Source organism: Elephas maximus, chromosome 5 (genome assembly GCF_024166365.1).
Source record: "Elephas maximus indicus isolate mEleMax1 chromosome 5, mEleMax1 primary haplotype, whole genome shotgun sequence".
In the NCBI taxonomy this organism is placed as follows: Eukaryota; Metazoa; Chordata; class Mammalia; order Proboscidea; family Elephantidae; genus Elephas; species Elephas maximus.
In genome coordinates, this window is record NC_064823.1 from 45,476,585 (window position 1) to 45,504,451 (window position 27,867).

The 27,867-nt window shown below is 35.4% G+C and overlaps 1 protein-coding gene across 1 annotated transcript in view; it reads left to right on the plus strand.

Moving 5' to 3' along the window:
- The window catches only part of TBCK (TBC1 domain containing kinase), a 272,075-nt gene that overhangs the window by 173,406 nt on the left and 70,802 nt on the right, over window positions 1–27,867 (plus strand). Inside the window, exon 23 of the mRNA XM_049885573.1 lies at window positions 4,701–4,873. Within this exon, the coding sequence (XP_049741530.1) occupies window positions 4,701–4,873 (173 nt within the window). The remainder of the gene's footprint in view (window positions 1–4,700; window positions 4,874–27,867) is intronic.

The following is a 27,867-nucleotide window of genomic DNA, read 5'->3' on the forward strand; positions in this document are numbered from 1 at the left end:
TGGAAAAAGGAGAAAACACACATTATCATCCCAGTTGAAGCAGAAAGGGCATTTGATAAAATCCAGTACTCTTTCATGATATGGTTTATTTCTGGACTCTCAATTCTAATCCATTGTTCTATATGTCTAGCTTTATGCTAATATTGTACTGTTTTGATTATTATAGCTTTATAGTAAGTTCTGAAATCCAGAAACCTGAGTCCTTCAACTTTTTTTTTTTTTTTAATATTGTTTTGGCTTTGAGGTATCCATTGCAATTTCGTATGAATTTCCCATTTCTACAAAAAAGGCTACTGGAGTTTTAATAGGAATTGTGTTGAATCTGTAGATTCCTTTGGGTATGGTTGCCATCTTAACAATGTTAGGTCTTCCAGTCAATTAAAATGGGGTGCCTTTCATTTATTTAGTTCCTCTTTAATTTTTTTCAGCAATGTTTTCAAGTTTTCAGTATGTTTTTCTTTCACCTTCTTAGTTAAATTTATTCCCAGGTATTTTATTCTTTTGTATGCTGTCGTAAATGAAATCATTTTCTTAATTTCCTTTTCAGATTGTTTATTCCTGAAACGCAACTGATATTTGTGTGCTGATCTTGTACCATGCAACTTTGCTGAATTCATTGATTAACCTATTAGCTTTCTAGTGTTCTCTTCAGGGTTTTCGACATGTAGAATCACGTCACCTGTGACTAGAGACAGTTTTACTTCATTTACAACTTGGATGTCTTTTGTGTTTCTTTCTTGTCTAATTGCTCTGGCTGGAACTCTGGCTAGTACAGTATTAAATATTAAAGCTTTCAGTGTGTCACCATTGATTGAGATCCTAGCTGTGGGCTTTTCATAAATGCCCTCCATCATGTTGAGGGAATTCCCTTTATCTCTGTTTCTTTGTCTTAGTTTTAATCTCTTTGTGTTTATCCTACTTGGAGTTCATTGAGTTTGTTGGATGTGTAGATTCATGTGTTTTATCATATTTAGAAAGTTTTCAGCCATTTTGAGGGGTTACAAAAGGACCTTCAAATACCCAGCATAATGAAGTAGTATACACTTGGATATGTCATTGTGAAAATGATATCAGTTAGAAATACATAAAACTTCTCAGCCAAGCACAATGGTGTACTGCCTTTCATAACTCTAAAGGAAAAAATTTCAACCCTAGAAATCTATACCTATTCAAAATATCAGTCAGGAGAAGAATAAAGATATTAAAAGATATGGAAAGTTTCTAAATGGTTTGCCTCCTAAAAACCCTTTTTTAGGAGATATGATCCACCAAATGATGAAATAAATCAGAGTAAATAATGTTTTACCCAAAACATTAAGAATCAAATATAGCAGAAAGCCAAAGCGAATTGGATGATGGTAAAGAGAGGTCCCGGGACACAGTTAATAGGCATTAAAGCAAGAGAACAGAGGGAATCAGGAGGGATTCCTCCTCCACCTGTCCTTCCCCGGAAACCGTGGTGCCATAGTGGTTAAGAGCTATGGCTGCTAACCAAAAGGCTGGAGGTTTGAATTCACCAGGTATTCCCTGGAAACCATATGGGGCAGTTCTACTCTGTCCTATAGGGTCACTATGAGTCAGAATTGACTCAACAGCAATGGGTTTGGTTTCTTTTTTTTTTTATCCTCCCCCAAATGAAAACATGAAATGTGTTTTATCATCTTGAAAATAGTTTGTTAGTTCTATGAAGATATGTTAGTAATGGATAAGAATGAAGAATCCAAGATTTAGAGAAACTATTTTGCTCAGAGTCACAAAATACCTCATGGAGTTTGGATTCAAACCTGGGAAAGCCGAATCCAGGATACATGCAATATATAAATAACTATAAGTTGGAAAAGAGTGGTGTCATAGGCTGAGAGATTACTTTTTTAGTATAATTGCGTCTTTTAACTTACAGTATATGAAGTACTCTTGCCTAATATTTTGTTTATGATAAAGCACTTTGAAAGGATTTTGAGATGGAAAGGGGACATGTGTCAAGTTGAAGAAGACTAGGATATCTGCCAGTACTAACAGGGTAGAATCAGGATGGACACCAGTAAATCCTCTAGAATCACTGTAAACCTTTTCTGGTATTAGTAGGGTGTTTTGGAAGCAAATATAAATGACCGTTCCATGGCAAGTTATTTAAGGGCTGAACTACAACCTCTAACCTGGATCATTGACTTGACTTGAAGTGCAGGTGACAGATGTGTCACACTGGAGATGTAAAATCTGTGGTTCGAAATTCTTACCCTTTGGGGATTGAGCCGTGTTAAGAGATACTTTTTGTTGTTGTTGTTTAAATAGATGACTGGTGATTTTCTCCCTTTAGCTGTCAAATTTTTATTTTAACTATTTGCGTGGAAGTTTCTAGAATGAATTGTGTATAGCTCTTCCTTCTGAAACAGAATAGAAGAACCTGTCTTAAATTTTAATAGATAATTTTTCTTCCATTTGGTGTTTGTGTTTTTCTCTTTCTGGAATATCCAATTGATAGTGTTATAGAGCTTTTTTAAAGATACATTTCACTATACTATTACTCAGATAAATAGAACCTTGTCTCAAAACTCTGTTTTTATAGATTTTATGATAGAAATATCATGTGGTGTGATGAAATCTGACCTTTGTGTAGCCATAGAAGTAACCAGCTGTGATATTGGCAAACATCACTAATAACAAATAAAGGAATGCTTAATTGAGTAACTAAGCCTTCCAGACCTGCTGATCATATCTAAATGAATTGGGAAATAACAAAAGATGCATTATAACCATTCAGCAACTGCAAGAATTCTGCCTGAGACAACACAGAATACTATGTCGCTTAGCTTCTTTGAGTCTTAGTTTCTTCAACAGAAATGGTAATTATAATACCTATCTTCAAAAGTCACTGTAAGAATTAAGTGGACTAAGTGAAAATATACAAGGCCTGTCATATAGTAGGCACTCACTAAGTATCAGTTTTCCTTCTCTTCTCCAAGGGTTCTCTACCTCATCAAAGTTGTTAACTCTAAATACATAACTCTTACCGTTTCAACCACAGAGTCTACTTAAAATCCTGTTTACTTTCTCCTCTTACATATAACCCCCTCACTTCAAGAAGAAAAATAGAGAACTACTTCCGTGTAATTTAAAACATCTATTATATTTTTTTATCCATTTCTTGTCTGAGCCAACATACTTTGACTTTGCAGAGGAAATGAGAATATCTGCTAATTGTTAATTTGGGAATATAAAAAGGGAAAAGCTAGTCAGTGCTAAACACCTTCATCCCTCATCCCTTCAATGTTTTTGAACTTCTGCTGTCTTGGTGTGATCTCTCCACTTTCCCTATGCCAACTACCCGTAGAGGAATATTGGCCTCCTTAGAGAGCTACTGGAGCTTTGTTGGCACAGTGGTTAACAGTTCAAATCCACCAGCAGTTCCTTGAAAACTCTAAAGGGCAATTCTATGTCCTATAGGATTGCTATGAGTCAGAATCGATTCAAGGGTAACGGGTTTGTTTTTCTTTCTTTTTAAAGAGCTACTATCCCATTAAAAGATTAAAAAAAAAAATACCATCCCATTAAAAGATAAAAAAAAGATACAAACATTAAATTGGGGTTGTGTTGTATTCCTGTGTATATTGCCTCTGCACCAAAGGTGTTTAAATTGCATACCTGTGAAAGAAAAGGAAATTTTCTGTGAAACTGTTTTGCTTTGCTTTTTCATTTTAATCAAGTATATTTAATCTCTTTCCATATAAAACCTCACTTAAAGTTTTCTACACCTCACTCAAGGAATTATAAGAAAAAAGGAGAATACTGAATTGAGTTTTATTAATTTTGCCCTGATTATTTTATAAATTCTTTAGTAAAGAGAAATGAAACATTCAGTACATTTATTGGAAGTAGAAATAATGTGAATTAACGTCTGAATCTTTTGCTTGCTGATTTTCAAGTTCTAGTACCCCTTACCTCTATTTCATTTTCAAAAAGTGAAAATATAATCAGAGTAGATTCTTAAATAAGGAGACATTTTGTATTCTATGATGTTTGAATAATGATGTACTGAAATACACATACACACAAACACATCATATATATATATATACACATATACATATATATACACGGAAACCCTGGTCATATAGTGGTTAAGTGCTATGGCTGCTAACCAAAGGGTGGGCAGTTCCAATCCACCAGGCGCTCCTTGGAAACTCTATGGGGCAGTTCTGTTCTGTCCTATAGGGTCGCTATGGGTCGAAATCGACTCGACAGCACTGGGTTTGGTTTTTTTTGGGTATATACACATAAAAACCAAAACCCGTGGCCGTTGAGTCGATTACAGCTCATAGCAACAAAGACAGAGTAGAAGTGCCCCATAGGGTTTCTAAGAAGCAGCTGATGAATTCAAGCTGCCAACCTCTTGGTTGCAGCTGAGCTCTTAACCGCTGCACCACAGGATAGATGATAATATCAAGTAAGACACACACATACAAACATACGCATGTATATGTACACATATGCAGTAATAATACCAAACATCCCGTCATTCTAATCAGAAATATGATGATTAAAATCTTCGTTACTTTTTTTACTGACAACACTTCTAATTAGTTATTATCTTAATCATATAGTTTTTAGATATATGCATTTGGGAAAGATTGTGTTTTTTACATAAAGATAGCAAGCCTAATTCTATACATATGCTCTTTTTTTTTTAATTTCCCGTCTAGAAATTGACATTGAACGCTGTGTACGAGAATCAATCAACCTGTTTTGTTGGACTCCTAAAAGTGCTACTTACAGACAGCACGCACAACCTGCAAAGCCAACTCCTGATAGTGGAGTCAGGAGTTCAGCATCTTATTTCTCTACTGAGTGTCCAGAGCCTCCAAAGACAGATCTGGTATGTATGATTTGGTTTACAAACTATAAAAGAAGATGGATGTTAAATTTAATATACTTGAGTGTCATTATAGAAACCCTGGTGGTGTAGCTGTTAAGTGCTACAGCTGCTAATCAAAAGGTCAGCAGTTTGAATCTACTAGGCACTCCTTGGAAAATCTGTTGGGCAGCTCTGTTCTGTCCTATAGGGCCTCTATAAGTTGGAATCGACTTGATGGCAACAGGTTTGGTTTGGTTTGGTTTGTTGGTTTTAGTGTCATTATTATTACTTAATAATATTATTTTAAACATAGCCATTTCCAGCATATGTTTGTATTCATGCAAGTATTTCAGAAAACCTTTACGTTAATTTGGTTATATAATTAGGGAGATTTTTTTTTTTTTTTTTTACATATTTGTCCAAGTAGCAAGTCTCTCCTTTACTTACTTATTGGTTTTTTTGTTAATAGAGTAGGAATGTGCACTTAATTTTGTTGGTTGACAAAAGAAATAGCATTTTACAAAACCATGCAGTTCAGATTTTATAACATTGTTATTCTTACTAAATACAATACCTTTATACATGTAGTCAACCAAACTTTCAGTTATAATACTTTGCATATTTCATACTTTCCAGTATTATCACAAAATCTTAATGGTTTCCCTGAAATTGGATTCAATTAATATATAGGGGTTTTGAGATACCCTAGTAAATTTAGTAAGATATATTTTAACTTTAAAAAAGAAATATTCTAATGATAGTAAAATATGTTCAAAATTCATTTAATATGTGTGAATTTTAAACAATAGATTTTTACAGTTAGGTTTTTTATAGTAGTTCACAATTTTTTACCCTTGGCACTTATTGTGCATTTTTATGTTTCAAAATATCTAAGTACATACATGTTTTCATATTTTCACATCACTAGCAAATTATATTTATTAAAGACAAATATAAATCTGCTTATGACTAAATACAAAGCAATTTTAACAATTCCATTCTGTGCCTCCAGAAATATAGATGATAAAGAGAAAACATGAATATGAATGTATATGTGAAAGATCCTAAGACGTTTCTAAAACATGTTGACAGATAAGACAAGCAAGAGTACCTATGCTAGTAAATAAATATTTGAATTACAGTTGTCTAAAAGTTGAATAGGCTTCCCAGGTATGTTCTCAAACATTAGGACTATTACACCTGAAATATCATTACCATGTAATGGATTTTGGTGCAACAACTCTACTTGAAACTTTGAAATTAGAACAATTTGAAATAAAAACTTTTTTCATTGCTTTCTTCTTTGAAATATTTTAATTTTCTCCTCTTCATGGCAGAAAAACATGAATTCCCATCTTCATTGGAAAGATACTGTGTGGCTGTTGAGAAGTTTTTAAGTAATTATAATTAATGAGAAGGGAAGGTGAATAAGCATAGAAATTAGTAAGACAAAGAACAGTTGGGAGTGTGAAAAACAGATTGAAAATAATGGGATATGAGAATTAATAATTATTGAATACTTGGTGTATACCTAAAAATATACTAGAATTTTTAATATAACTGTGTTATTTAATCCTTTCAAGAACCTCTAAGGAAGGTATGATTATCCCTAATTTATAATGTGTGCATGAAACTGAAACTCAGAAAGGGACTAATAAGTTAAACAGCTAGTGAATAATAAAACAAAAATTGAAAACCAGATCTTTATGGCATCACAGTATGTGCCCTGTTTTTTTTAATTGAGATATATATTTACATACCATGAATTTCATCCTTGTAAAGTATAAAATTCAGTGCCTTTTAATATATCTACCAGGTTGTAAACCTTCACCACTAATTCCAGAATATTTTCATCACCCCCCAAAGAAACTCCATATCCCTTAGAAGTCACTCCCCATTACCCTCTCCCTCTAACCTCTTGCAAACACTGGTCTTATTTATGTCTTAATTTACTTGTACTAGACATTAGACATTTTATATAAATGGAATCAAACAATATGTTGCCTTTTGTTACTGGCTTCTTTCCCTTAGCATAATGTTTTCAAGGTCTATCAGTGTTGTAGCATGTATCAGTACTTCATTCCTTTTTATGGCTGAATAATACTCCATTGTATGAATATACTACATTTTATTTATCCATTCATCAGTAATGCACATTTGGGTTGTTTTGATTTTTTTTAGCTGTTATGAATAATACTGCTATGAATATTTGTATCAAAATTTTTATATGGATGTACATTTTCATTTCTTTTGGATATATGCCTAAGAATAGAATTGCTTGATCATATAGTAACTCTATGTTTAACATTTTGAGGAACTGCTAAACTGTTTCACAAAGGGCTGCATCATTTCCTAGTCCTACCAGCAATGTATGAAGATTTCAATTTCTCCACATTCTCTCCACTTGTTATTGTCTTTTTTATTGTAGCTATCTGGTGGTATCTCATTGTGGTTTTGGTTAGCATTTACCTAATGATGTTGCACATCTTTTCATGTGTTTATTGACCATTTGTATATCTTCACTGGATAACTGTGTATTCAAATAATTTGCCTGTTTTTCAATTATTTGCCTGTTCTTGTTGAGCTGTAAGATTTCTTTATATGTTCTGGATATAGGTCCCTTATCAAGTGTCTGATCTGTAAATGTTTTCTCCAATTCTATGCATTGTCTTTTTACTTTCTTAATAGTGTCCTTTGAAGTAAAAGTTTAAAATTTTGATGAGGTGCAATTTACAAGTTGTTTCTCTTTTGCTATTTTTAAGACTCTTTCTTTGTCTTTTGATGGTTTATGACATGTCTAAATGTGGATCTCTTTGAGTTTATTCCACTTGGAGTTAATTGAACTTCTTGGATGTGTAGATTAATGCTTTTCATCAAATTTTGTAAGTTTTTGGCCATTATTTCTTCAAATATATTTTCTGCTCTGTCTCTCTTCCTGGAACTCCCATTATGTATATACTGGTATGGCTGATAGTGTCCCAGAGGAATCTGAGATGTTGTTCATTTTTGTTCATTTTTCTTTCTGCTCCACAGAGTAGATCATTTCAATTGACCTATTTTTAAACTTACTGATTCTTTCTTCTGCCAGCACACATCTGCTGTTGAGCACCTCTAGTGAATTTTTCATTTCCATTATCATACTATTAAACCCCAGAATTTCTGTTTGATTCTTTTTAACATTTCTTAACTCTTTATTGGAAACCCGGGTGGTGTAGTGGTTAAGAATTATGGCTAATAACCAAAAGTTCAGCAGTTCAAATCCACCAGGCACTCCTTGGAAACTCTATGGGGCAGTTCTACTCTGTCCTATAGGGCTGGAATCGACTCAACAGCAGTGGGTTTTGGTTTTTGTGGTAACTTTAGTGATGTTCTCTATTTGATAAGACACTATTCTCATACTTTCTTTTAGTGATTTTAAGTATTGCATTTTTTAGCTCTAAAACATATTTAAAGCAGCTGATTTACAATCTTTAGTAACATCTCATAATTAAAAAAAAAAAGCTGGACATTTTAAATATAATATGGCAACTCTGGAAATCAGTTTCCACCTCCCTCCAAAGTATTTTTGTTGCTGTGTGTTGTGGCTATAGTTGCTGTTGATGATATTTGGTTGTTTAGTCACTTTTTGAATTAATCCTGTATACTCTGTATTCTTTATCATGTGTGACCACTAAGTCTCTACTCCATTAGCTTAACTGTTGGCTAATGACTGGACAGAGATCTCCTTAAACATCTTGACCCAATAAGTCTCCCAGCCTTTGTCAGGAGATTCTCTGTGTTGGGGCACTCCTTCAACACTGGGATAAAAAGGTAGTTAAAAATGCTGCCTTCACCTTCACTTTCTGCTTGCATAGATCCTCAAGGGCAGCCAAAGATGAGAGCCTAGGGCCTTGACAGGTCTTTTCTGGGCATGTGCATATTCCCACATATGTATGCATGACCTTCTAAATTCCCCAAATTATGTTGGAACTTTTCAAAGCCTCCTATGGATATCTCATTCCTAGCTTTTTCGTTTAATATTTTTTGTCAGCTTCTTGTTTACCCCAGTGGTTTTCACAGCCTTAGGCAGCTGTGACATTAAACAATCATTGCTAATTGCTTTCAACAAATGCCTCTGGGGAAAAGGCTGTTTGAGAGCTTAGAGTCAGGTCAAATAAAGACAGGCCCTGGAAGTAAAGGTTTCCAGGGAACTGGTAGAGAGGTCAAATAATCACAATTCTCTGAAACGGTGCATTAAAAAAAAAAAAAAAAAGAAACCTGTGTCCGTCAAGTCAATTCTAAGTCATAGCAACCCTACAGGAGAAAGTAGAATTGCCCCATAGAGTTTCCAAGGAGTGCCCGGTGGATTCGAACTGCCGACCTTTTGGTTAGCAGCCGTAGCACTTAACCACTATGCCACATTAGGGGAATCCAAACTCATTCTACCCCCTCTAGTGGCTGCCAGGCTGCTGGTGTTCACGGTGATTGGGGGGCTGTTGATTTTCAAGGTGTCTGTAGAACCGAGGAGAAAGAAATGGGAATAGTATAAGATAAAACACCACAAAGCTCACTGTTTTTGAGATCCCTTCTACCATTTTTGAGTATGCACTCCTCAGATTGTTGCAAAACTTTGTTTAATTTCCAGAGTTCTGAAAAGGTTGATTTTGATCATTTTTGCCAGTGTTCTCATTGTTTTTTATGGAGGAGCAACTTTTTTGGAAGTCCTTATTCCACCATTCCTTCTGATACTGCTTGCTCACTGTGCTCTCAATCCACTACATTTTAACTCTTGAGTGAAGCAAAAAGGTTGAGAGGTGGTTGATTTAAAAAAGAAAGGTGTATTAAAAGTGTATGAGATATGAGACTTTAATTTCATGATAAAGCAAAATTGGACAAAGAAAAGTTGTTGCTTATTTTAAATATAAGTAATGGTTTTGAAACCTTTCCCTTACACCCTAGTCAGAAATTAAATTGTTGGCTTAAAAGTTTAATAATTGGAATGTCATTAAGCCCAAAATCCCTTTATATATTTATTATGATAAGTCACTCAGTGCTAGGTCTATTTGCTAATGCTTTGTGATACAAAACAAACTTTTTGGGGTACTTTAAATTGTGCATACTATCTCCATCAACAACAATACTAAACATGGAGGGGGAGAAACATACTACTACATTATTTACATGACATGTTGTTATAAGAAAAATATTCAAAATTTTAGTTCACTTTTTTAGTATTTATTTTATTCCTTTTGATGAAATATTTCAGTCATAAAGGGACATATGAGCACTAACATAACAAAAACCAATTCATTAATTTATTCAACAATATGTTTGAATAAATACTTTAAAACAGACACTGCTGTAGGTTCTAGAGATATAGCCTTAAAAAAAAAAAAAAAAGAACACCTGCTCTTATAGAATTTGCATTCAGTTAGGGGTCTACAGACAAACCACCACCCATCTGTCAGTTGGTCTTACTGTGGTGGCGTCGGTGTTGCTATGATGCTGGAAGCTATGCCACTGGTAAATACCAGCAAGGTCACCCATTGTGGACAGGTTTTTGCAGAGTTTGCAGACTAGGAAGACGGGCCTGGTGATCTACTTCTAAAAATTAGCCAATGAAAACTTTATGGATCACAAAAGAACATTTTTTGAGTCACTTGCTTTGAACATGTCATCAGGAGGAATTAATTGCTGGAGGAGGACGTATGTTTGGTGAAGCAGAGGGCTAATGAGGGCAAGAGACTGGGCAGCATTTTGTTTTGTTGTACATAAGGTCGCCATGAGTTGGGATCAACTTGACAGCTATCCATCTACAGACAATAAACATAAAAGAAAACATTTAGCGTGTTTGTTGGTGATAAGTGCCAGTGAGGAAAATAAAGAAGAATAAGGGAGATAAAGAATACTGAGGAGGAGGAGATGGGAAAACAGGATGAAGGTTGCTGTTTTATATGACAGGGTTAGAGAAGGTCTCACTGAAAAGGTGACTTTTAAAAAAGAGAATCTAAAGGAAGTGAGAGAGTGAGTTACATAGATTTCTTAAAAAAAAAAAGTTCCAAGCAATGCGTAGCAAGTGCACAGGCCCAGAGGTGGTAGCATGCTTTATGTGTGAGGGAAACAGTAAAGAGACTGTGTATAGAGTGGAATGAGTGAGGAGGAGAGTAGAAGGAGATGAAGTTACAGGGGTGTCAGTGGTCAGATCTTGTATGGCTTAAAAGCCTTCTTATAGACTTTGACTTGATACCAAGTGAGTTGAGTAGCCACTGGAAGATTGTGAGGAGAGTAGTGACATGATCTGACTTACACCTAAAAGGATTACTCTGGCTGCTACATGGGACATAGTATAAGATCAAAAGCAGGAAAACCAAGCTATGGTGGCTTAGACCCAAATAGTAGCAATGCAAGTGATGAGAACATGACACTGTTCATGGTTAAATACAAAGCAAATTTTAACAATTGTAGTCTCTGCCTCCAGAAATATAGATGATAAAGAGGAAAGCAGAACCAACAGATTTTGCTGAGGGATTGATTAAATGTGAGAAATCAAAGATGAATCCAGTTTCAACCTGGGTTAGAATGGTTTTTATTTACTGAAATGTGGAAGACTGCAGTAGGGGTAGGTTTGAAAGTAGAAATCAATTTTGGACATGTGATTTTAACATTCTTGCTAAGATGTCCATATGAAGAATAAATAACATTATTTTGTGCACAAAATCTATTATGCGATTATATTTTCTATTGACTACTAATGTATAGTGGGATTATTATTTACTTTAAACTAGTTTTATAGTTAGCAAACTTGTATCATTCCCTTTTAGATTGATACTTCACAGATTCTCTTGAGTTTTTTTTTTTTTTTTTTTTTAATGTAGCCAATTCAGTCAACCATATATATAAGTAAATGTGTCTCTTCCTTTCAGAAGAGTTACAACTCTTCTGGTTTCTTTCTTTGTTTTTTGTCATTTTCTTATTGCGCTGGGCAGGGCCTCCAGTGTAAAGTGAAATAGAAATGGTGATAATGGATAGATCTGCTTGTTCTTGAATTTAATGAAAATGCTTCTAATTTCACCTTTAAGTTTTATGTCTATGATACATACTCTTTATCAAGATAACAAATTTCCTTCTAATTTTATATTTCTAGGTGTTCATCATTATTGTGCATTGAATTTTATCAAATGTTTACTGTATTGAGGTAATCTTAAGTCTAATAATGTGTTATATCTGATATCGTTTCATCCTTACATTCCTGAGATAAACATTACATGATCACTACAAAAGGAAACACTGACTATATTCAGTTCATTTCTTCTTGAGTCAATTTTCATAAGTTCATGTTTTTCTGGAAAATTATTCATTTAATAAACATGCTTATGTTTATCACAAATCTTTTGAAGGTATCTATTTTGTCTAAGTTTTTATCTTCATAGTTTTTTTACAAAAAAATTAATTTTTTCTACTGTATCTGAAATTTTAACTGATTTTTCTATCCTAATATTTATTTGAAGGCCCCTTGGTTCAAATTCAAGTATTAGTATAGTAGAAAGTATATAGGTACAAAAGAAATGATGTATACATATGTCCTGTAAAAGCATATTCATTAAATTCTGATAATCACAGTTGAGATTCATATACTATATGTTCTTATATTCTTACATCTGATTCTATAACAGAAAAAGACTTTCTAAATTGAAAGATAAACTTAACTGTATTAGTAAAATGGAAGCTTGAAAAGAGCTATGAGAAGAAAAATCAGTTTAATTTTAATTTATGCATGTATCTTTTAATATTTATTCCCTGAAGCAGATTGTTGTAGGGGAAAAGCCATGCGCTTCTTCAAGTCTGTTAGACAGACTTGATTTCAAATTCTCGCTTTACCTTTTTTGGTTGTATAATCATGAATAATCCACATAACCTCTCTGAATCCTTATTACCCATTCCACTCACTGCAGTTGAGTCAATTCTGACTCATAGCGACCCTAGAGGACAGAGTAGAACCACCCGGCAGTGGGTTGAATCCTTATTACCTTATAATAATTATAATAATACCTAATGGGTTTGTTTTAAGAATGATGAAAGCCTTATCTACAATACCTTGTAGATAATAAACCAGAAAACCAAACTTACTGCCATCAAGTTGATTCCGACTCATAATGATCCTATAGGACAGAGTAGAACTGCCCCATAGAGTTTCCAAGAACTGGCTGATGGATTTGAGCTACTGGCCTTTTGGTTAGTATCCAAGCTCTTAACCACTGCACCACCAGGGCTCACTGTAGCTAATAGGTACTCAGTGCTGATAACCATTATTACATGTTTAGTAATTAAAGATTAAAAGTTTCAACTTTGAAAATTTAGATACAAATTATTGTATCTAAAAAATTTGTACAAAAGAAGTGCTGTTCTGGTATTCTTGTATTTCTTCTCAGCCATGGAGCCCTGGTGGTACAGTGGTTAAAAGCTGTAGCTGCTAACCAAAAGGTCGGCAATTCGTATACACCAGCCGCTCCTTGCAAACCAAATGGGTCAGTTTTACTCTGCCCTATGAGTAACTATGAGTCTGAATCACCTCAACAGCAACGAGGTTTTTTTTTTTTTTTTTTTTATATTAACTTTAGGTCCCTGTATTGCGCAAATGGTTTGCACTCGACTACTCTGCAAAAAGACCTCTTTAAAGTGTTAAAAAGCAAAGATGTCACTTTGACGTCTAAGGTGTGCCTGACCCAAGCCATGGTGTTTACAGTCGCCTCATATGTATGCAAAAACTGGAAATGAATGAGGAAGACTGAAGAAGAATTGATGCCTTTGAACATGACAATGGTGAAGAATATTGAATATACCATGGGCTGCCAGAAGAATGAACAAATCTGTCTTGGAGGAAGTACATTCAGAATGCTCCACAGAAGCAAGGATGACAAGGCTTCATCTCATGTACTTTGGTTGTGTTATCAGAAGGGACCAGTCCCTGAAGAAGGACATCATGCTTGGTAAAGTAGAGGGTCAGAGAAAAAGGGAAGCAAGATGAATTGACACAATGGCTGCAACAATGTGCTCAAGCATAGCAACAATTGTGAAGATGGAGCAGGAGCAGACACTGTTTTGTTCTGTTGTATCTATGGTCGCTATGAGCCAGAACCAACTCTAGGACATCTAGCAACAACAACAACTAACCTAAAGGTTAGGAGTCCAAACCCACCCAGTGGTGCCATGGAAGAAAACCTTGACGATCTGCGTTCATAAAGATTACAGCTGTGAAAACCTTATGGAGCAGTTCTACCCTGTAACACATGGGGTCACCATAAGTCAGAATCAACTGGTTAGCAATGGATTTGATTTGATGTTAGCTTTATTATTATTTACCAGGAAACCCTGGTGGCGTACTGATTAAGAGCTACAGCTCCTAACCAAGAGGTCGGCAATTTGAATCTACCAGGCACTTCTTGGAAACCCTATGAGGCAGTTCTACTTTGTCCTGTAGGGTCACAATGAGTCAGACTGGACTGGAGGGCAATGGGTTTTTGGGTTATCGTTATTTATGTCTAGAAACCACTACAAATAGCAAAAACAGTGCACAGTAGGGTCTGGCTCTCCAAAGAAGGAATCTTTCTGGCAGTTTTACCTCAGTAATTGCAGTTTAAGATTTCACTTTGACCTTTACTTCTTATTTTTAATACTATTTTGATCCCAAAACTACTAAAGAATTTCCAAAAGAATTTCTTCATCTAGTGCCAATGTCTCTCCCATCTACTTTTCACTTAAGTAGCTTAGACACTGCTTGTGAATTCCAACCACAGCTCATTAATTCAAGAAAAATATAAGTATGAGGTACGTAATTTTGATGAATAGAATGAAAATGGATCTTTAAAAATTTCATGTATTTTGGAAAAAGATTGTGGTCAACACTGGATTTGTTCAATCTATTTCTTTGTTGGATCTTGATTGCCATATTAACTTACTGGTGACAGATATAACTTAGCTGCCTACAAACTGTGGATAAACAAGAATTATTGTTAAATTCTTTGTGATAACCTGTTTGTGCACACATATACTATTCAGAGATTTTATTAAATAAATAAAATTTTATTTTACCTATGTAATGTTAACTGTTAACTGCTTACATGCAGTATTGTCATAAAGAAAGCATAAACCTATAACCCGTTGCCGTTGAGTCGATTCTGACTCCTAGCAACCCTATAGGACAGAATAGGACTGCCTCATAGAGTTTAAAGAAAGCATAGCACACATTAAATTATCTTCAGTTTACAAGATATGCTTTAAGCATGGATTAAATATGAATTTATTATTGTTATTAGCTGACGTCCAGTTGCCTCCAACTCAGTGGTGACCACATGTACAACAGAAGGAAATGTCATGTGTCATACTCATGACACCAGCATGTTATGGCTGTTGTGCCAGTCCATCTCAAGGAGGGTCTCCCACACCCTCTGCTTCACTATTAGTGATGTCCTCCTCTGGCGATTAATTCCTCCTGATGACATGTACAAAGAAATTGAATGAGACAGCGTTCTGTGGTGATCCATAAGGTTTTCATTGGCTAATTTTGGGAAGTAGATCACCAGGCCTTTCTTCCTAGCCTGTCTTAGTCTGGAGGTTCCACTGAAGCCTGTCCACCATGGTGACCTTGCTGGGATTTGAAATACCAGTGGCATAGCTTCCAGTATCATAACAACACTCAAGCCACCACAGTACAACAAACTGACAGACAGGTGGTAGAAAAAAAATTAATATAGATAAAGTCTTTAAAATGTATTTTATACTTCAAGTCAAATGTAAATGCCAGTGTAACAAAGCTTCATCTCAATAAAACCATTTTTTTTTTTTAATAGTTTCAACAACTTAATAAGCTCACACCACAGTTATTTTAGTTTTCAGGAGCTCTTATACATTATTTTAAACCCACTGTCATTGGTTTGATTCAAACTCATAGCAACCCCATAGGGCTTCCAAGGCTATAAATCTTTATTGAAGCAAACTGCCAAATCTTTCTCCCATGGAGTGGCAGGTAGGTTTGAACCACCAACCTTTTAGTTAGCAGCGGATCACTTAACCACTGTACCACAAGGGCTCCCATATTCTTTCTGACCCTAAGCAAAACTCTAAAGTAATTTTATCCCTTTTTTAGAGTTGAGAAAACTCAGATTACTTCATGCAATTTAACTTGTAAATTACCATTTATCAATAGTGTAAACATTGTGCTTACCCTCTTGTTCACTGAAATGCATATATTAATATATAGTCACCCTACTCTACACTCATAACTTTTCATTTTTGTAATTTTCTTCTCTTTCTCTGGTATATATGTTTAGTCACCCAGTCACCTACATAATCCAAAAAAAAGCTAGTTGACCTCAAGTCGATTCCGACTCATGGTGAAATTGAAGTGTTTGTATGATAAGGTAGAAGGAAAAGCACAGTTACGTGACTACTTTTTTCTAACAAGTTATATTGAGAGTAGAATATAAACCTAAAGGATAACTAAACACTGCCTGCTGAAAGTATTCAGAGTGGTAGATGAATTGAGAACAGTTTAACTTTACATATCTAGTATTTATGTTCTAACACCATTGTGATTATGTTTCTAATACCATTATTATCAAATTATCTCTGCATAAGTAACATGGAAATTAGGAACAATTACAGTAAGCCCAATTTTAATGAGAATTGTGAGCCCAGGTAGCTAAATGTAAGGATAAAATTTGTCAGCCCTATATAGAAGGTAAGTAAAATAAAGCAGTGTGATAGAAAAGTGAACTAAAATTTTGAATATTCTTCATATAACAACATTTTGTGTAAATAATGTAGTCATATATTTTTCCCCTCCATTCTTAGTATTCTCATATATAGAGATAATATATACAATTTAAAAGTAAAAAATTTGTTATATATCACAAAGCTTTAGCAAATGGACTCAGCAATGGCAAACTTATAGAAAACAATTAAAATCTTCTGAAATATTTTTCTATAATAGTGTATAATATATCCAAGCCCCTTCTTCAAAATTCAAAAAAAAAAAACTAGCCTAAGAAAATAAGGGGTAGTTGGATTTGTGTATAGGATATCAAAAGAACTTGGCGTACTTGATTAAAACATAAATTTTTCTCCTGTAGTCCAAGTTGAGAGAAGGTTCAAGTCAAACAAATCCCTGGACAGAAATTCTAAGGAATGCATTAAGAATTCTAAGCATTCTAAAACACTAAATAGACAATAGATAAGTGGTAACTTTGGTAAGATAAGACAGTACACAATACTGGGGAATCCAGCACAACTTGTATAAGGCAAGGTCATGGAAGGTCCACAGACACATCCTTATTCCCTGCAGGACTGAATTACTGGACTGAGGGTCTCAGGGAGTATCTAGCTCAGTTGGGATAACATATTTTATAAAGAAAATGTTCTACATTCTACGTCGGTGAGTAGCATCTGGGGTCTTAAAAGCTTGTGAGCGGCCTTCTAAGATACTCCACTAGCCTCACCCCATCTGGAGCAAGGGAGACTGAAAAAAATCAAGGACACAAGGGAAAGATTATCCAAAGGACTATTGGACCACAGCTACCACAGCCTCCACCAGACTGAGTCCAGCACAGCTAGAGCTACCACCACTGACTGCTCTAACAGGGATCACAATAGAGGGTCCTGGACAGAGCTGGAAGAAAATGTGGAACAAAATTCTAACTCCCAAAAAATACCAGACTTACTGGCCTGACAGAGATTGGAGAAACCCCAAGAGTATGACTCCTGAACACCCTTTTAGCTCAGTAATGAAGTCACTCCTGAGGTTCACCCTTCAGCCAAAGATTAGACAGGCCCATAAAACAAAGCTAAAGGGGCATACCAACCAAGGGGCAAGAACTAGAAGGCAGGAAAGGTCAGGATAGCTGGTAATAGGGAACCCAAGGTCAAGAAAGGAGAATGTTGACATGTCTTGGGGTTGGTAATCAATGTCACAAAACAGTATGGGTAGTAATTGTTTAATGAGAAGCTAGTTTGTTCTATAAACCTTAATCTGAAGTATAATAATTTAAAAAAAAAAAATTCTAAGCATTCTGTCAAAAAGTTATCTTTAAAAATTAGACTCCTGTAACAATATCAGTTAGCCACTTGTAGAGTATTTATATATAAAATACTCTGTAATGTCACATAATAAATTTTAAATTTTAAAACTAAATCAGGCCAAATAGCATAAAATTATTTTTTACATAATTTTCACATTTTAAATGATAACATGAACATACAAGAATTATACATATATGATATTGACATTTATACTAATGGGAGAAAACCATTAATTATGCAAATAAACATATAATCTAAATATAATCTAAAAGTAATTTAAATGGGGCTTGAGATTCTATCTTATATATTCTTTATACACATGTCTATTAATAAAATATATATGGTGTTCAGGGAATTTACTTTTTCAGTGGTGAAAAGTAAGCACTGTTTAATATTTGATTCAAGAGGAAAGAAAGAACTGATTCAACTTCTCTAAGGAATCTTTTATTTATTTTCTTTTACTGTATACTCAAGGTACTGCAGAATTCTTAATCATCTGAAGGAGAATTCAGGAAGTAATTCAGAAATTTTTCATTGTGAACCTCTTTGATTTATACAAAGTTTGCCTACTCTCAAATCTTACATGAAGGCAGCTGATGTTATGCATGGAAAGCAATAGGAGGAAATGAAATGTCAGCAAAAGCCAGATCTTAAATGTAAGAGGGAAAGCTTAAAAGTCCAGAGAACAAAATTGGCTAGTGATAAGGTAAAGTTTCTATATCCTCCTAAGTAAACAGGATAAAATGGCTAACATCCATCCTTGACCAACAAGTTAGTAGATCATGTTTAAGATAACTCTGGTTCTCAACATTTTGTTTTCTTCTCTATACAGATGGCAACTGTCTTCCCTAATGAACTGTTGCTGGTTAGACATGGTTAAGAATTCTTAATTATATTAGATAAATAGACTGCTAGATTGAGAATAGATGGGTCAGTGACATTTGTTACCAAGTTGAAAATTAGCTTAGACCATGAGGAAATTGGAGTGGGGAAAGGAATGGAAAATCAGACACTCCAAGAAAACATTTAAGGTTTGAAAAAAAAAATCCAGCATTAGATTAGTAATTTTATATTTTGCGGAGAAATCTTGTAATATAAACTATGAAAGATTATCTCAACAATTTTCTTCACTTATAGAGATACACAGTACATATAGTGATTCTTAGTTGGTAACATTTATCTCTCTCCACCAAATCTCCCTAGGGCATATGGATAACCTGTGTAATTATCAGTATCCTTTTGCCAACCCCTTTTTTCTGTCTTTTCCCCACTCTACATTTTAAAAGAGCAGACTCCACTCTTTGGTTGTGCTTTGGCCTTTATTTTGTTTCAGCATGTCCATACTTGGAGATACACACCAAAGTGAGATTGAAGCACAGTTGAGCCAAGCTAAGGGGTTTTTCTTTTCCTCATTCTGAAAACATATACCAAGGTTGTGCTGTGTTCTTTTTTGAAGCATGCCCACCTATATTCAAATAGATGTTTAAACATGGAGTAGAACTACTGGAAGGTTCATGGGCTATAAAACCAACACTTTTATCTTCTGATTTGGAGAAGGGTAGGAAATTCTTAGAATTCTTCAAGTGAGATACCTGGCAGTGCCTTATCACCACCACTGAATTGTTGATGAATTTATTTTAAAATTAATTAATTTAAAAACTCAAAAACAAAAGCCTGCTGTTGATTCAACTACAACATTTGTTTGTAAAAAGTAGCAGAATTGCATGCGCAGTTCAACTCTGTCTTAATTATCTAGTGCTGCTATAACAGAAATACCACAAGTGGATGGCTTTAAAAAAGTTTATTGCTTTGTAGTTTAGAAGGCTAGAAGTCTGAACACAGGGAAGGCTTTCTCTGTTGGTTCTAGGGGAACGTCTTTATCATCCATCTTCCATGGTCTAGGAGCTCCTCAGCCCAGGGACTGCATGTGCAAAGGAGTCACCCTGCTCCTGGCACTACTTTCTTGGTGGTACAAGCTCCCTCTCCTCTCTGCTTCTCTCTTTTATATCTCAAAAGTGATTGATTCAAGATACAACCTAATCCTGTAGATTGCACCCTGCCTTCTTAACATAACTGCCTCTAATCCTGCCTCATTAACATCATAGAGGAATTACAACATATAGGATGAATACATCAGATCACAAAATGGTAGACAGCCACACAGTACTGTGAATCATGGCCTAGCCAAACTGGCACACATTTTTGGAGGACACAATCCAATCCATAACAAACTCCAAGGAAGGCAGAGAAACATACTAAAGAAAAAGTGTGCCAGAGACATTGGGCCTTTTGAATCCAGTAGAACTATAGTGGTAGTGGGTGTCTGTGTATTTTCCAGAGGCCATTATTATCAATAAGCGTGGCTGTTTTCTGTATGACTGCATATCCTGTTCCATCAAATTTGGACTATTTTAGAGAGAACATAGTACTATAACAGTGAAAGCTATTACTTTATGTTTTTACTGTTGTCTTCCATTCTTACTTTTAGATTCAAAAGAGTCTGAAATCATGTAGCAGTTTACCTATGGAGCACAACTAAAGTATTTAAGGAAATTGAAAAAGTTAAACTAATAATAAAAATGAAAATGAAGGAATTAAATAACTCTGGAATTTAGAAAACTAATCAATAAAACTAAGGAAATCAGAAGGAAGAAAATTAAGGTCAAAGCAGAAATTGACATACTAAAAAAAAAAAACCAGTATGACTTCCGTGGTAGAATTCTTGCTTTCCACGTGGGACACCTGAGTTTAACTCTAGGCCAGTGTATCTCATGTGTAGCCACCACCCGTCTGTCAGTGGAGGCTTGCATGTTGCTATGATGCTGAACTTGTTTCAGTGGCACTTCCAGACTAACACAGACTAGGAAGAAAGGCCTGGCAATCTACTTCCGAAAATCAGCCAGTGAAGACCCTATGAATCACAGTGGTCTGATCCTCAACTGATAGTGGAGATGGCTCAGGACTGAGTAATATTTCATTCCATTGTGCACAGTGTCACCATGAGTTGGGGGCCAACTAGATATCAGCTAACAACAAGATGTTTAGAAGACTATGCTACTGCTTCTTCAACACAGTGCTAGCTAGTTTCAATATGGACATAACAAACATTAATACCAGCAATAAATATAACTTCCTGACTCCTGACCATAAGAAAATTTCAAGATACCTAAATATATTAACTGTGAGAGATTCTTTATAACCTAGTGCTATAGAAGGTCAGATAAGGGAAGATCATTGCAGTCTGAAGTCAGTAAGATTTGGTAAAGAAGACTGACGTTTATTATCTACTACCATTAGATGATAAACTCATGCTTTGGGATCTGTTCTTAGATATCTCTGTATTTCTCTTATCATCTACCTTGCACATCATAGATACATATTTATTGATCTTATCAAGTCATTTTATTTGAATTAGCCTTTGAAAGATACATTGGGTTTATGTAACTAAAGAAGAACAAGAATTCCTTTTTTTGTTACCACAAACAATGTCAAAATCACCCTAATATAGGATAAATGGAAAATAAAAATATTGCATACTCAACTAATTTTGTTTTATTTATTATTTCCAACACATACTGTACTTTGGTAAAGAACTCTTCACTTTAATAGGCCACATTCCCTTTGCTAATGAGAGTTCTTTGCAACACTATGGAGTTCCACTACTAATGTATTCCTGTGGTAGGCACAGGGCCTAAGATTCTAATACACAGCTCTGACTTTGTGTGGCTATTACGTACTGAAAGAGTGAAAGAAGCTGGGAGGTCGCAATTTGTAGTAAAATTCAAGAAGTTCTTTAGATGCACAGGCTTGAAATTATTTTAAATTTACTCAGTATAGTTATTCTAACCATAAATTTAATCATCTTTTGTTTTGAATATATAGTCTAAGCCTACCAGAATTTTTTTCTCCTTGTTAGTGATATCGTTATATCATATGTGTAAATTATATTCAATTTTTGTTACATTTCATTTAAATGATGAGTTTAGCACAGTCAAAAATATATTCCACTCTATAAAGCAAATACCGTGGGGGAGAAATATATGCCTTTGTTCTTATAAAATGAAGCTCCTTGAGTTGCTAAAGGAAAGTGGGGGGAAAGGATCAGAAGAAGGAGTAAAGCCAGTAAGGTATATCCTTAAACTCTATGAACTTGTTTTAATTAGTTTTTTTGTATTTTTTTAGTTCGGTGTTTTAATTAATTGTGAGCCTTTGCACTGGTAAGAATGTTGTTAGTAAAAGCTCTGAGACTTTAGCAAGAAATACTTTGGTGGGCTGAGAGGACAATAACTACACCAACGGCGTTTCTTTTTTTTAATTTTTATTATGCCAATCAAGCCAATCTTTCACAAAAACTTATATACACCCTGCTGCATACTCCCAATTGCTCTCCCCCTAGTGAGACAGCCCACTCGCTCCCTCCACCCTTTCTTTTTGTGTCCATTTCGCCAGCTTCTAATCTCCTCTATCCATTCATCTCCCCTCCAGGGAGGAAATGCCAGCATAGTCTCAAGTGTCCACGTGATCCAAGAAGCTCACTCCTCACCAGCATCCCTCTCCAACCCATTGTCCAGTCCAATCCCTGTCTGAAGAGTTGTCTTTGGGAATGGTTCCTGTCCTGGGCCAACAGAAAGTCTGGGGGCCATGACCACTGGGGTCCTTCTAGTCTCGGTCAGACCATTAAGTCTGGTCTTTTTACGAGAATTTGGGGTCTGCATCCCACTGCATTCCTGCTTCATCAGGGGTTCTCTGTTGTGTTCCCTGTCAGGGCAGTCATCGGTTGTAGCTGGGCACCATCTAGCTCTTCTGTTCTCAGGCTGATGTAGTCTCTGCTTTATGTGGCCCTTTCTGTCTCTTGGGCTCGTAATTACCTTGTGTCCTTAGTATTCTTCATTCTCCTTTGATCCAGGTGGGTTGAGACCAATCGATGCATCTTAGATGGCCGCTTGCTAGCGTTTACAACCCCAGGGGCCACTCTCCAAAGTAGGATACAGAATGTTTTCTTAATAGATTTTATTATGCCAGTTGACTTAGACGTCCCCTGAAACCATGGTCCCCAAACCCCTGCCCCTGCTACTCTGGCCTTCGAAGCATTCAGTTTATTCAGGAAACTTCTTTGCTTTTGGTTTAGTCCAATTGTGCTGACCTCGCCTGTATTGTATGTTGTCTTTCCCGTCACCTAAAGTAGTTCTTATCTACTATCTAATTAGCAGACACCCCCTCCCACCCTTCCTTCCTCCCTCCCCCCTCTCGTAACCATCAAAGAATATTTTCTTCTCTATTTAAACTATGTCTCGAGTACTTATAATAGTGGTCTTATATAATATTTGTCCTTTTGCAACTGAGTAATTTCACTCAGCATAATGCCTTCCAGATTCCTCCATGTTATGAAATGTTTCCCAGATTCATCATTGTTCTGTTTCGATGCGTAGTATTCCATTGTGTGACTATACCATAATTTGCTTATCCATTCATCCGTTGATGGGCACCTTGGTTGCTTCCATCTTTTTTTCCATCAATGCTGCAATGAACATGGGTGTGCATATATCTGTTCGTGTAAAGGCTCTTATTACTCTAGGAAATATTCCAAGGAGTGGGATTGCTGAATCATATGGTAGTTCTATTTCTAGCTTTTTAAGGAAGCGCCAAATCGATTTCCAAAGTGGTTGTACCATTTTACATTCCCACCAGCATTGTAGAAGTGTTCCAGTCTCTCCACAGCCTCTCCAGCATTTATTGTTTTGTGTTTTTTGGATTAATGCCAGCCTTGTTGGAGTGAGATGAAATCTCATTGTAGTTTTGATCTGCATTTCTCTAATGGGTAATGATCGTGAGCATTTCCTCATGTATCTGTTAGCTACCTGAATGTCTTCTTTAGCGAAATGCCTGTTCATATCTTTTGCCCATTTTTTTTTTTTTTTAATGTGGAACCATCCCTGCATAAAAAAAAAAAAAATCCCGGCATACCTAGTATGAATCCCACTTGGTCATGATGAATTATTTTTTTGATATGTTGTTGAATTCTATTGGCCAGAATTTTGTTGAGGATTTTTGCATCCTAGTTCATGAGGGATACAGGTCTGTAATTTTCTTTTTTAGTGGTGTCCTTACCTGGTTTTGGTGTCAGAGGTGTGGTGGCTTCATAGAATGAGTTTAGAAGTATTCCATCCTTTTCTGTGTTCTGAAATACCTTTAGTAAAAGTGGTGTTAACTCTCTCTGGAAGTTTGGTAGAACTCTGCAGTGAAGCCATCCAGACCAGGGTTTTTTTTTGTTGGGAGTTTTTTGAATATCTTTTCAATCTCTTCTTTTGTTATGGGCCTATTTAGTTGTTCTACCTCTGTTTGTGTTAGTTTAGGTAGGTAGTGTGTTTCTAGGAATTTGTCCATATCTTCTGGGTTTTCAAATTTGTTGGAGTACAGTTTTTCATAGTAATCTGATACAATTCTTTTAATTTCAGTTGAGTCTACCTACAGGGTTTCTTGAAGCTTGTGTGGAATGTTAGAAAGGGAACCTTGATATCAGTCATCCCTGAGCAGAGCTGATCCTCAGAGGGAGAATATCTCTAAGTTATATCAGGTTTTCATTTCAGTTAGTCAGAGAGAATCCCAGCAAGTTGAATAGAGCTAATGAGAATTTGTTTCTGAAGTTAAAGGAAGACAACAGTTGACACTGAGTAGTGTGTTAGAATCTGGTGCTCCTTTCAGAGATTGGCTGGGTTAAAATTATATGGAAAAGCTCTATCTATTTTTTTTATTAATATCAGATTAAGGAAAATGATGTATTAAAAGGTAGAATTTTACTATTTTCTGAAATCCATGCTATTTGTTATTATTTAGGTTATTCTTTATTAATAATATAACTTTTCTTTATGTATAATTTCTTCTGATTATAATTTATGGTAGCCTGTAGTTTTAATCTGTTTACCACGATCATGAGGTCACAGATTATTCAATTCTTACGCAGTTAGCTATTCACCCCAAAGGCTGCCTTAAAATTCCTGAACAAATTAATAAATACTTAATAAATTCATAAATACTTAATGAGAAATATCCTCACATCCTTACAAACACAATAAGTGATTGTAAGAATATCACAAAATAGTCTGTTATATGTAGACATATGGAGACTGGCACCATTCTACAGCTGTTTTTATTTGTATGACTAAATGATTCTTTTTTGTGTGTGTATATATATATATACACACAGCACCACCCCCCCACACACACTCACAGAATATATGTTTCTTACCTTTAAAACAGGACTTAGCATTACACATTTTTTTTTTTTTTTTGGTACTATCACGTGAGACACTGAAGTGATTAAATGTATTTTTGAAACACAGGAGTACTGCCTTTCCCTTGAATTAGGATGATTTTAATGGTGTCCTTAAAAAAAGAAAAAGCCGACTCGAAGGCACCGGGTACCGGGAGCAGCAAGATATGTTTACGTACTTACAAACCTTTTCTTTTCAAAAATTGAGAAGGAATTGTTTTCTTGAAGCCAGTTTCCCTTGACATTTAAGAATATTTTTTCATTAATATTAGAGTTTGTCATGTAAGAGCTTTTATTGCCTAGCCGAATATTTATGCAGTCTACGAGTCTGGACATTATGGTACTTTGATTACCTATAAAATGTAAGTTCATTGCTCCTAGAAGTAGAAATTAGTAAAGTGAAGCCTTTTTGATAGATATTTATCTTACATTTATTTTTTTTTTCCCCTGCTATATTCTTACAGTTGTAGAAAAGTTTACTGCCTTTGTAAAGCTCTGGCAGTGAGTCCTAGACTCCTTTACCTCCAGCACAGACTTCTGGTATATTAGTTATACTCTGTTGTCACCTATCCTTTCACTTTTCTTCCTGTTTTAAAGAAAGACATCTCATTTCCAATTTTTCAGATCCTTTTTTCCATAAATGTTATTCATCTTCCTTCCTTATGCCTTTTCCAGAATCAGTATTTACCAGCGGTTCTTTCCTTGTGGCTTACAACTATACATATTTTTTTGACTTATAAAAAGTCCAAAACTCTTATATAAAATTTACTCCACCCACAAGATGTTTTTCTATCCCACCACAGTCAAACATCTTGAAATAGTTTGTATTTAAATCCTTTAATTACTTTCTACCCATTTAGTTCACAACTTTTCCAATTTTCCTTTTGCTTTCCAGGAGAACAGGAAACTCTTCTTTTAGAGGTTGCCAGTGAAATACCAAGACACTAATCCAATGAACTTCGTGTCATTTTTTTATCTTTCCCATCCTCTGAGGAAATTCATAATAGTGATCACCCCCTTATTCTTGGAAATTTTCTTCTCCCTTTGTTTTATGTTACTTATTCTCTCAGTTCTACTTCTCCCTTTTATTACACCTCTGATCTCTTCCTTCCTTCATGTCCCCAACTTGGGTTAGTTTCTTTCTCTAGACATGTGTGTCCATTGCTTTAGCTGTCACAGATAACATTATAAAATTCAACTCCATCCTCAACCTTTTTCTTCAGTTCTAAACCCACAAATCTGTGTGCTATTCAATTTGATTGTGTCTTAAACTCAAAACTGCAGTTGCTAAGCTTATCTTTTCTCCAGGTATAAGTTAAGAGTTTTCAGAATGTGAAGAAAAGATATATGCTCGAATGTTCTGAGAAAACAAAAATCCTCACAACTGGACCAATAAATAACATCATGATAAAGGAAAAAAAAAAATTGAAGTTAGTCAAGTATTTCATTTTACTTGGATGTGTAATGAACAGCTATGGGAGCAGCAATCAGGAGATCAAACTATGTATTGCACTGGACAAGTCTGCTGCAAAAGACCTCTTTAAAATGTTAAAAGGCAAAGATGTCACTTTAAGGACTATGATGTGCCTGACATAAGCCATGATATTTTCAATTACCTCATATGTATGAGAAAGCTGGACAATGAATAAGGAAGACCAAGGAAGAACTGATGCCTTTGAATTATGGTGTTGATGAAGAATTTTGAATATACCATGGACTGCCTGAAGAAGGGACAGATCTGTCTTGGAAGAAGTACAGCCAGAATGCTCCTTAGAAGCAAGGATGGTGAGATGTCTCACGCACTTTGGACATGTTATCAGGAGGGACCAGTCCCTGGAGAAGGACATCATGCTTGGTAAAGTAGAGGGTCAGTGAAAAAGAGGAAGACCCTCAATGAGATGGATTGACACAGTGGCTGCAACAATGGGGTGAAATATAGCAATGGTTGTGAGGATGGTGCAAGACCGGGCAGTGTTTCATTCTGTTTTACATAGGGTTGCTATGAATCGGAACCAACTCCATGGCACCTAACAACAACAACAACAAACCTCAGTTAATCAGGGTTTATTCTGATGATACTCTGAGAATTAAGGGAGATATTAAATAGTCTCAGCAGCTAGACAGCCAGAATTTTGGAAACCAGAGCGTTGTTCATGGTACTGTAGTAGCTCTAGTTATCCCGTGACAGCTTTGGTGACTGGACAGACACTCTAACAGCTGTCCTTTCAGAAACTGGTGTTTACTGCTGCCTATATGATGTTTCAGCAGCTCACATTCTCTGATTCTACTGCTCTTATGCTGCCAATCAAGTCACTTCCTCCCCATACTTTTATGGCTTCTATTTTTTGCCATCTCTCTATAAGTAACTCTACTTCTGCTGACTCTTAGGACTAATGACTCTCTCCATTTATCTTTCATTCATATTCCGGAAAAGAGTTGTAAGAGTTGTTATCTCCATTCCTTATGCCTATCTTATTCTTACACTCACTTCACTTTGTATTCTACCTTCTCCACTACTCTGAAATGCTCTGGTGAAAATTGCAAATGACTGATTTCAGTCCTGATCTCACTTGATCTTTTAGCAGTCTTCAGAAGAGTTAACTGTTTACTCTTTACAAACATTATTTTCCCTAGGTCTCAAACAGCATTTCTTCTTGTTTTCCTCTGGCCTCTGTTTACTTCACTCAATATC